This window comes from Crocodylus porosus, unplaced genomic scaffold, assembly GCF_001723895.1.
Source record: "Crocodylus porosus isolate Cpor-Errol unplaced genomic scaffold, CroPor_comp1, whole genome shotgun sequence".
In the NCBI taxonomy this organism is placed as follows: Eukaryota; Metazoa; Chordata; order Crocodylia; family Crocodylidae; genus Crocodylus; species Crocodylus porosus.
This window is the reverse complement of record NW_017728909.1, coordinates 63,032,733-63,045,006: the sequence shown is the minus strand read 5'-3', so window position 1 is coordinate 63,045,006 and position 12,274 is coordinate 63,032,733. Positions and strand designations below refer to the sequence as shown.

The 12,274-nt window shown below is 35.5% G+C and overlaps 1 protein-coding gene across 3 annotated transcripts in view; it reads left to right on the top strand.

Annotated features, from left to right (window-relative positions):
• The window catches only part of MCTP1 (multiple C2 and transmembrane domain containing 1), a 339,066-nt gene that overhangs the window by 154,360 nt on the left and 172,432 nt on the right, over window positions 1-12,274 (top strand). For all 3 annotated transcript variants that reach the window (XM_019532386.1, XM_019532387.1, XM_019532385.1), the window contains 2 exons: window positions 6,168-6,354; window positions 11,264-11,357. In XM_019532386.1, the coding sequence (XP_019387931.1) occupies window positions 6,168-6,354; window positions 11,264-11,357 (281 nt within the window). The remainder of the gene's footprint in view (window positions 1-6,167; window positions 6,355-11,263; window positions 11,358-12,274) is intronic.

Below are 12,274 nucleotides of genomic sequence, written 5' to 3'. Positions count from 1 at the left end.
AGGGGTAGCTGAAGGACTAGAAGACAAAAACAGAGAACTACTGTCAGCTCTCTAATCACATTGCAGATTGGCCATGCAAACATGTGAATAATGGCTGAAGATGGTACACACATGGAAGCTGAGAAGAACTTATGGACTTGGGCTGTAGTTGCCCAGAGCCATTACTACAGGGATTTTTAATTGTAAAAAACTAATTATTGAGATGGGTACAAGAAGAGCTGAATTCAGTTCTATGTGATGATTTCTTCAAATTTTCCTCACAAAATTACTCTTTGGGTGCAGAATTAATTATCTGAAAATGTAAATGTATTTAATTAATTAATTCGTATATGAATTAAAATGAGATGTGATGGCTGGCCTTTTGAAAATGGGAGTTTCTATGAAAGAAGCCTACACAAACAAATATCTGCCATCAAAAAATAAGTTATTTAAAATTGTCTGTTGTATCATTTAACTTGCAAAAGAGTGAGAATGAAAATAGGAGACTCAACTCTGTCCTCAAATAAATAGAAACAGTCTCCTTGCTTTTCTTGTTTAATGTTCATAGGAGACTTTTTATTTAAAAGAGAACATAAAAATTCCCAATTTAAAATTTAAATTAAGATGGGGATAAGGCTGTAACCATCTCTCAATAATTTATAGGGCTTGTAGCCTGTTGTAATTACCTCATGCCCAAGCAATTTATAATGCAATAAATGGGAAATGCAGTGTTATTTTTAAAGTTTAAAGAAATCTAAATATGTTAACATATGGAAATGTGCAGAGCCCCCAGACAACATTAAACGTGTCATATGATGGCAACATGACGGGGGGGAAAAAAGTCAAATGAATTTTAAGAGTCAATTTAATCATAACTGAAAAGCTGTGGCATTCCGTCCCTATAGGGGCTATATTGTCGATGTTAACGCCATTTGAACTAAGAATTTAAGAAAATTACAGCAAAGTTGGTAATAGATAATGAAAAAAATATTTTCCTTTATCTTCTAATTAGGAATTATGTTCAGCTATTCTTGGGCCAAGCACATAATCTCTTCACAGATGGCTTATTGCATAGGTTTGAGACCTAATAAAATCAGGGTAAACTTGTGCAAAAATCAGTTCACTAGCTGTACATTTGTAAGAGTTAAAATAAACTATTTCATAATTTGCATATTAATTTTCAAGAAGTAGTGTTTCAGAAATACATAGATTAGATCCCCAATTCTCATTAAGATTCAGTAAAGGCTTGGGTGCCTACCAGTCATTTATATATTTGAATATATCCAATCAATCAACTGCCAGTCTGTAATATTTATTCTTTTTTGCTGTTTATATATTAATACATAGGCTAAGGAGAGATGTATATCCTTTGGGTTGCTGTAGGTCATTAGAAAGCAGTAATACCGATGGAGACCTGCCTTTGATAGTGAATAGCCAATTAGACACAATCATGCCATGTAACATGGATATAAAAAGGTACAGCACACATAAAGGTTTTGAGTTAAAGAATGCCTCATTATCTGATTTAATTGTGACTGATTAAGAGTAAGTAGTGATGTTATAGCCATGATGGTCCAGAAAATATGCAACAGGCAAGAATTTCTTAGGGTGATAGCTTTTATTGGACCAACTATGGAGTTTGGGATAAAGTTAGACAAGCTTTTAATATAAGAATTTCCAATAAAAGCTATCACTGTCAGAAATGTTTGCCACTTATATAAATATTTTATTTAGTTTATTACTAGGGATCATCATTTCTGAAAGATATAACAGAGTGAAAGTAAAAGAAGAGAAATTTAAAAATTCACTTACAAGAAAACTTTAAAATATGTATAAATATGTAAAGCAGGAATAAAAGGGAACTAAAAAAAGGTACATCATAGAATCATAGAAAATTAGGGTAAGGAAGAACTACAGGAGGTCATCTAGTCCAGTCCCCTGCTCAAAGCAGGACCATCCCCAACTATATCATCCCATCCAAGGTTTGGCTCCCTGGGTTTAAAAACCTCTAAGGATGGAGATTCCACAACCTATCTGGGTAGCCTGTTCCAGTGCTTTACTACCCTCCTCATGAGAGTTTTTCCTTTTATACAACCTAAACTTCCTCTGCTGTATTCACACTATTCCAGATGTGGCCTGTCAAGTGCCAAATAGAGGAGAATAATCACTTCCCTCGATCTGCTGGCAACACTCCTACTAATGCAGCTCAGTATGCTGTTAACCTTTGCAAGAAAGGCAAACCATTGGCTCATATCACATTACAAATGTTTGAAGGAATACCCATATAAAGAGTTCATAATGTCAATAATGATTGTTCAATTATGAAAAAAGCCAGAAGCTCAAGAAGTCTTTAAAGGACATTGTGAGGATGCAGGCCTGCAGATTAGGGCTATGCGATTAAGGAAGTATTCAATTTGGATTCAGCCAATTCGGAGGACAGTGATTCAATTCAGCTGATTTGGCTTTGGAAGATTCAGCACTGATTCAGAGAGATTCAATGATTCGGATCAGCCAGGGAAAGGCAGGCAGAGCTGGGCAGCTACAGCTTCTCTCCTGTCTCCTCCGGCTGTTTTCCTTTCTCTGCCTGGGCAGGGGGAGCTGAGGGAGAAGCCTCCATGGCTGTGCTCCCCGGCCCCAGCCCAGTCCCGGCACTTAAAAAAATTAAATAAAAGCCCTGTACTCGCTGCCTGCAGCAGAAGCAAATGGGGCCTCTGGGTAATGGTGGCAGCACGGGGCAGTGGAGGGCAGCTGGAATTGTGCCTCCACCTGGCACCCTCATGGCAGCTGCCCCACGGTGCAGGTGCAGTGCAGCTCGGTAGGGCTCTGTGTGCTGTCTAGGACCTGGGGTTGCTGGGGCTGAGCACTGCCAGGCTATAGCTGACATGTGGAGCCGCCTCAGCTCCCATTCAAATCAAACTGGAGCCTGGGGAATTGAACCGGGTTGCATTGTTGCATCAGCTACAGTTTGTTCCCATTCTCTTTTTTGGGATGAATTCCACAGCCTGACTACATTTCCTAACATTCAGTATCTTCCCTCTTCTACAGGGAGAACATGTCCCATTTAAAGAAGTGTAGTCTGTTTAGGAAGCCCCCTTAGGTGCAGGAGAGGTCCAATTAAAGTCTCACAAAGCATTTAAGTGATTCAGTCAGGAGTGTTTTGGTCCTAATATTTTTACAATTATTTATATAAAATATTTCCATCAAAAAAAGTTTCCAATTTCTGAACAGCTCTAGAGGAAAGGAAGTATCTTGAATTTTCTGTGTTTGTTTTGCTTCCAAATTACAGTCATTCCCCAGCCACTTGCCTGATTCCAGAGAGTGAAGAAGGTTCTTCTTGGTTGTTTCTCTATGCAGGAAGAGATGCAGAAGGAAATATGCTCCTTGATCCAGAACTGAGAAACAGCAGTAGCTTTGCTGCCTTGTTAGTGATGACAAGCATCCCTGTACAATGCTTTGGAAAGAGTGTTTATATGAGTTCTGTCCAGATGACATTATGCTAGTGCATAAGCCTAAATGGAACTGTTGTCAAATTACTGACTCTGATTGCTTAAAAATTGGATTTGTATTACAAAATAAAACAGCTGAAGACATACATGGAAGCTGTTTTGCCACTCTTCTCCAAATTCAGTAATAGCAGTAGGGGCTTGCAAAAGAAGTGCTGCATAGAACTGTTTTGAAAAGAACTGATTATCTGTCTCAAAGAGGAATGGCATGGACTATTAATGTTGGGACAGAAGACTAACTTTTGGAATGCCCTGTGTTTTGGGAGCCCACTATTTCCACTTTAACTTTACATTAACATTATTTGTTTACATTCACTACATAGACAAACACTAGGATAATGAATTTGTATGTGCATGTAGAAAGTCGCATCAATTTCCCTTTTGTTTTTCCTTTTTTGGCTAAGACTCTAAAATGACTGGAGATGATTTGGGATTACTGTTGGATTACTGATATCATTAAGCCCTACTGATTCTCTTACTGACCTTATTGGCAGTACTGAAACTATTCAAATTAAAGACTAAGGTGATAATAATACTATCCAAAGATAAATACAACAATGTTCTCACAAAGACATATTTTAAGCATACTTTCAAGAGTATTTGGTAGTTAAAGTAGACAAGAACATTTAATACTAGACGCAATCTAAACCAGTCACTGCACGTATGTGATCAGCATAATTCATTATCTTTATTATAGCCTAAATAATGATTTTTTTTGGCATATGTAGACATACTGAACATACACTGACCATGAGATTTTTAAACTTTTCCTATAACAATTCCTTTCACTTCATGACAGTCCAAAATCCAAAGATCCAAAATAAAAGGTAAATGCCAAACTCAGTAAGCCCCATTATTCTGTTTAAAATTGTTCATTGTAAAATAATTAATTGAACCTACCTACTGTATGAACTTTGCAGAAGTTTAATTTTAACAGCTACACAACAGATAGTGTTTGAAAAAAAAACCTTGTAACAAATTTAATCTGTCCATAATAGTAGAATGCCCATTTATGCCCATTTTATGAGGCCACATTTATTCTTATAATTGGCCATTTCCTGTCTTTAAATGCATATTTATTCATGTCTGCCACCTTTTTCTCAGTTTGTTGGCCCTGTGGTCACCACGTTATCTTTCTCTTCAAAATCAATTGACATTTTTATGAAAAGAGTTTGCAAGATGTTTAGCTCAGTGAGAGTGGCATATAGAACATGTGCCTGTCACATCAAATAATCCCTGTTAAAACTACAGCATGCAGTGGTTAAACTATCAGTAAAATATACCAATTTTTTTCTCTGGATTTTATTTGAATTTTTTTATAGAGAATTCATTATCTCAAAACCTTAAGAGAAAGCTAGTGGATATAAATAGTACAAGTAATTTTTTTTTTCATAAGAACTACTGTCCAGTGTAATCTTGCATCTCCTATAATTGAAGCCAGGGTAGAGATTCACCTTGTAGACTAACTAAATCAGAGAAGCATAAGATTTTGTGAACCTAAGCTCACTTCATCAGGTGCATTAAAGCTTATGCATTTTTTTCCATGCCTTCTGCTTGACTTCAGTCTAACCCAATCCTCCTTACCTATCTCCTTCAATATACATTCTGAAAACGTACAGAAATTCCCAGCTATAATGTTAGAACGATTTAACTTCTGGATATACATTACAATATTAAAAATACTAAACAGTTTTCTCAACCAGTCTCATAGAATACAATGTAGAATATTTGTTAACTATATGATATTCCCTTTTGGTTCTTGATTAAGCTCAACCCATGGCAGCAGTAGTACACAATTCTTTCACTATGCCCCTTTAGCTTCTTGGGCTGAAGCATACTTCTCCTCTGTCCCTACATGTATGGACATTATTGCTGCCCTGCACACATAGGGACAACTCATTCCATTTGCTCATGGCAGGAAACACGGGCTGTGTGGTCTCTCTGCCCCTTCTACCTAGTCCACTTTAAGAGCTGTTCTGTAGTTACATGGGTCAGTGGTAGCCACCCTTTTCTGGCTGTGGACTAAAATGTCCCATCCCACATCAGTGGCACGCAGATGGGTAGGTGCTACTGCCACTTGTTCCCACAGGGAGAATGCCACCCATACCCTCCCACCATTGAAGCCCCATATCTGCAGGTCAGAACCCATGGTTCTGTGGGTCAGATTTGGTCCTCAGGCTGTAGTTTGCTGATCTTTGATGCAAGTAATGCTCCATTTCCCTTACTCTCATGGCCAGTGATGTTAGCTTCCACCACAATCAGTCCCTTAAAGAGTGCATAAATAATGGAGAGGAATGAGTACTAGTCTTAGTGTGTTGAGATTCACAGTTTTGGGAAAGATTCACGTTATACTTGTGTCTTATGTTTATTTAAGAGAGAGACTTAAACAACACAGGATAGATACAAGTCTAGATTTCTGATTCCTGGTTAGATTAAGGGTCTGGTTCATATGCATCTCCATTGTATGTATTTAAAAAAAAAACATGTAGTTCTTGTGCATTATAATGATTTGAAGCTAAAAGCAGGCAAGAGATATGGATAAAACTGAAGATAAATCCTCCTACAGACAAGGAAGGAATTTCAACTGATTTATTTTTTCGCATAGTTGAGTGCAGGTCAGCTCCTGCTGCTCTTGTTTGATCTTACGAAGAAAGCCAAATGCTGATTCAAAACGTTTGTTTCTAGGTGCCAGATTGACCTGTCGGCCCTGAGTAAAGAACAAACTCACAAGCTGGAGTTGCAGCTGGAGGAAGGAGAAGGATGCCTGGTATTGCTGGTCACCCTGACAGCCTCAGCTGCAGTCAGTATCTCTGACCTCTCTGTCAACTCCTTGGAGGACCAGAAAGAGCGAGAAGAAATACTGAAGAGATATGTATGTAGTATCCGTAACTTTCCATTTTTAATGTAATATTATAAAGAAATAATGAATAAGTGTTAAACATTCTGAATTGATCTATTACCCACTAGTAACAAAGATTAAACTAAGCTGTTAATATTGTAGTAATTGACTTAAAGAGTTTGATTATATCCACAGAGCCCCAAATCCTATTTTTGCATAAACTGTTGTGTCAGTAATTATTCAGCTATTTTACTTGACTGTAGCATTATGTAATTTTGATTATTTCAGTGTTTTCCAAGTGTAGCATAATCTAAGATATTATTAGCAACTTTAGAGTGTTCTAGTAAATATTCTTTTCAGCTCCTTGGAGTGTGGAGAGTTTTGCAATTGTTAGCATATTAGAATGAAAGAAGCCTTTCTATTTTTTGACTGAGTACTAGAGTCTGGAGCAGTGGTTTAGGTCATTAAAATAACTATATTAAACTATATTTCCATTTCAGAATATTCTGAAACAAATTATTTTATTTCCCAGCATCCTCACATTACACAGAATCTGTGTAGTTTTATCAAAGCAACAGAGAGGGGAGCTCTTACTCCAGCATTTATTAATACTCAAATCACTAAAAGTAACCGTCTCACTATACATAAAGAAAAAGGGGAGGAAAAAAACCCCTATCTCCACTTAAAATTACAAAGCTTTTATTGTACAATGCTGCCAGGTGTTTAGAAGGCTTCTCTAGACACTCAGCCATTAAACCAAGCTCTGACTAACAAAGAGCCGCTTAATTTTTTTTAGGTTTTAAAATATTCCCATTCCCTGACTGACATCCTTTCAATAACTGAATTTAATAAAGATGTACCTTATCAGGCTGTGCAGATAACATGAAGTGCTAGTACTAATGCTGTACAATATTCTTCAAACAGATTAGCAGGATGTGCGCTTCAGCAAATTTATTCTGGCTATCTCCACCGAATCAGCTGTCTGCTAATGCTTGTACAACTCATACACCAATAGTGTTATCGTAAACTCAGTTTAATAGAGGTGACTTAGTGAGGCTAAACATTATATTTTCTAACCAACTGAGAGCTAAGGTATTGTGTACCACCTTTGAAAAATAATTACAATTATGAGAATTATTTCAGATTTTGATATCCAGCAAGGCAGAGTCTGTTGTTGTCAGAATAGATCTTTATAAATATAATACATTTCTGATGGATCTATTTTCTATAATGACATACATTTTGATATTGAGTGTAACAATACCATATTTTTGTGGATAACTGTGATAACATGTGGCTGTTAAGTGATATTGATAGTTTTGATAGTTCAGCGACAACATAGGGAAATAAGATTGCTCCATGTATAAGTTTAGCTTTCTTCAATTCTCTACTTTTGCTTTAAAAGTTGAATGTATAACATAATTTATATAGTATGAGAATGATCAAATGATTTCTTATTCTCATATATCCATATACATAAACATAATTTTCAAAATTTAAATACATCTTCAATATACACATACTGCTGCATTCGAAACGTAAGAAAACACATAACCTTTGTTTGAGGGATGTTTCTAATTTGCTACTTGACAGAAACATAAGTTTACATTTACATATATTCCAGAATTTAATATTGAATACCTTTGGAGAAATTGCCATATTTTGTTCGCTAAAGTGACCCATAGGTAGCAGCAGAACAATATGTACAGAATCCAGATTGTTTCTTCTCATTGCTGAATGATTTATCTTTATACTGTCAGGCATATACAAATAACTAATATGCAGTTAGCAAGATGCACTTATAGCATTTGGAAGATTTTTTTTTTTTTTTTTACTTCTTAAAGGCAAACAACATTTGAAAAATGCATTTTGCACCCGCTCTTGTGGCCACAAACAGTTAATGAGCTGACCCTGCCATCAGATCAAATAGCCTTTGAAAATGACTCTATTACTGTCATTTAACCATTTGTAGCTGAACATCAGAGCCCTACAAATTAAACAGACATTACTGTTTGAACCATTATTTTACCACAATTGTCTGAAAAGATTAATTCCTTTTGGGGTGGGGAGAAGGAGGGCAGTAATGGGTACAGACCAAGAGAGATTGTATGACCTTTTCAGAACGGGTGTGCTGAACCCATGGTCCCCCTTGTCACAGTTTAAAAACCAGAGGAGCTAGTTTAGAGAAGAAGTTGTTAGCATTCCATTTTTATTATGACATTTCACAGTCATCCGATTTAATGTCCCTTGACCGGATTGTCCACCGTGAGACGATGGGCTTGAAATGTTATTTAGAGCATTGATAAAAGGTGAGCGGTTCTAGGATGACAGCGAGTCATAAGGCTGGTGGTGTGACATTAATTTTCTCCATAACAGAGATGGAATAAGACGTCACGGTGACAAGCTGTCAATCAGTACTGGCCCCTCAGTGTATCTCAATGCCATAGGATGGGGTATTGCTTCTCCCATAATAGAGCTGAACTGAGATGCTCTTCCTGACAGCTGCTGCAGCCATACAGAAAATATATTATACAGCCTTTCATTAAAAAAATAAAGAGGACTCATCTCCAGAGCATTTCAATCTTTTCCCATCTATTGAGGGCTGAAAGGATTCACAGCAAATCATAGATTCCTCTACTATGGAAATTTCAGACTTTAGAAGCTATCTAGGTTTTGAGGCCTTCAACAATAATCATAAATAAGAAGACAGAATATCATCTGATAAATCATTACATAATGTTACATATTTAAAGTAATGTAATAAAGTCATTTTCTTTTCATAGAGTCCCTACAATAATATTGCACAGTATGTCACTAGCCCAGGCTGTCAGAATGTACAATAAATGAGTCTAAATCAGCTGACTTGCTGAAACTAAAAGTTCAAATGATAATTATCCCAGAGAGTCTGAGAAAGGGTATCAAGAGTGAAATACAGCAATGCTGCCTTTTAGCAGAATGTATTTACCAGTGTGATTTTTTTTTTGTGTGTGTGTGTGTGTGTGTGTTTTTTTTTTTAAACTTTGGCTTAGTCTCCCCCCCTCCCAGCTTGCTATTTGTTTCAGCCACTTAGAAACTTTTGTTAAATAGCTACAAAAATTGAGGTGCAAAAACCTTCTGGTAAATCTCTTCACCTTTTGGACTACATTAGAGCAGGAAACTTATCTGTATTTTGGTGCCAGCTCTGATAAGAAGCTTCCAAAATTAAACTTGATCAGTATTGTAATAAATGACAGACTTCCAACAGACGTTTGAATTATAACATTGCTATCGGTAACACCACTTCCACCACCCTTGGTTTGCAAGCACATGAGTGAAGTATGTTTTGATTCAACTTTATCTGTTTATTTTGAACAGATTTCTGATAATAAACAAATGTGAATACTGATTAAAACAATCTCTGTGATAAACACTATATATATGTATATGTGTATATATGTGTGTATATATATAAAGCCTATGAGATTACACATAACTGCATTTCCTCAGCTCAGTATACCAAGGTCAACCATCCGCTGTGAACAATAATCAGTCAGAGGGGACTTATAAAATTAATATCATAGTGTGATTTGACTGTCAGAATTCTCTTGTTAATAAAAAGGCAGGGATGTGCTTTAATGTTTGTTAGGCATAAATATATTACATTTTTCAAACAAGCTAACCTTTAGGATTGCACTCAAGTGGCACCTTCAAGATTACTTCAGAACAGTAATCTTAGTTTACAGACTTAAAGCTCCCTAATAGTTTTACCTAACAGTTTTCCCTTATGATATATTTCAGAATCACCCACCTAGTGTCTTTCTTGCTGCTTGCATGATTTAAAATCTCAGACTTTGTTATGAACAGTACAAGCTGTTTCACTTGCTTCATATTAAAGCAGTAAAATAAGGCCCTAGCTTTAAAACTTATTGGCCTTAATTTAAAAAAAAATGGCTTCAATGGATTTGTTTGTAGGAAACTGTTGATGAAAGTTATAATGTGCACAAGTGCTAGGTTTTAGGAACAAGACTTGTAAAAAAAAAAATCTTAGATCAAGCCACATACATTTCTAAATATGGACTTTAGAATTTTATTTTAATTGACCATCTTTTGAGTTCCTGACTCAGATTATCTGATGTCTAAAATATAGCTTTGGTATGTACAGTTAATATATTGTGGGCTTAAAATTTATCTGCAGAATTGGCAGTATGATTCAGGCCTTATAGAAACATTTGAGCCTCTTGGGCTCAATTACTACAATACCAGTCTCCTGCATCTGGTCACTTGAAAACATAGCTATCAGTGTTTCAAAATAGTTTTCTAAAAGGTTTTCACAAATGTTGCATATCATGAATAAATGTGAACTACTCTTTTCCAATGTTGATAAATCTAAATGATATATAAGCCTTGCTGGCAAGGAAGGAAAGATCTGTTATGAGAGTTCCAGCAGTACATAACCATCTTTTTGGTCTTTGATTTGTGTGTCACTCCTGTTAAAGTCAGATGACTAAACATGTTTCTGAAAAGAAGAATATTGGCCCTTAATCACAAACAAAACTCTTTTGGGGAGCTATAACAAGGGAAATTAAATATGGTTTTTAAGTGCAAAAGTATTTAGCAAGAGGAAATAGTATAAATATTTTTATTCAGTTGTATATGTTGTTATGCTAAATAATGTACCAACATTAAAAAAATTTTTATTCACTTTTAATATTAGAAGTATAATAAAGTTGAATTAAAATTTTAAATTTGTTTTACCTTTATATATTCTTTCATTTAATCTCCAGTTTATAAATTGGAGATAGATATGCTTTGAAACTGATGGGTACCGTTAACATTACATTCCTAAAAAAAAACCCTAATTAAAAAGGCAATCATGTGTACTAAATGATATTTGGAATGGAGGGGAGGGAGAAGAATTATACAAGCTATAATATTTATGTTTATTATTATTATTATTATTTAGAGCCCAATGAGGATGTTTCATAATCTGAAGGATGTGGGATTTCTACAAGTGAAGGTCATCAGAGCAGAAGCGTTGATGGCAGCTGATGTTACAGGCAAGGACTCATTATGTTTCTGTGATAGTCTAATAAAAAAGTGAATCATTTGACAAATAGGACAGTTTCAGCAAAATATAAAGTTTAAAAACGATAAAGTGTCAGAACTCTTCAGCTCATTTGCAGACGACATATCTCTTAGCAAAAAACAAAACTTTTATGTGCTGGACCATGAGTTGTAATGCCAGCAAACAGAATCCTACAGTTTCTATGGGAGAGGAGAAATACACCTTTTTCACCATCAGAGGTCCTGCAAAGACATTTTATGTGGTAGATGTGCAGGACTTCATTCTCTAATGGGTACAAATATATGAAAATCTCATAATCAAAATGAACTGAAGGTAAATATTGTTTACAAGACAAAGCAGACAGTTAATTCAAAATACGATAGGCTCAGATAATACATTAAATCTGTCAGGAACTAACCTTCTGGAATTTACCAAAGAGCTTGACAGACTGGTTCGAGTTTAATATTAAAATACTAGTAATAATAATCAGATCTTCCTAAGGAACACAAAGTTTCCCGTGACCAATGCTACTTCAGTGGCTAATTGTAAAGATTGATAAGTAAATAATTTAAAGTTATTATTTAGTAATGATTTGTTCTTTGTATAATTAGCTGAATTGATAGAGTTGTATTTTGCTTATTGAAAACTACTTAAGAAAAAAATGTTGAAACTATACCAATATTTTTTCTTCAAAAATAACTAAGTTCTCTCTTAAAAGTACAATGAGCGTCATGCTCCACAAGCTAAGGGGAATAAGAAGAGATTGTTCACTTTCATAAAGTATCTATCATTACTATAAAATTCATGAATATTTGGTTTAGCTGCCACCATAGAAGTTAAAGTACAAATTCTATTACAGGAATAAATGTAGGCATGATCCGATATGTCTCGTGTAATGCTTCTGTATAA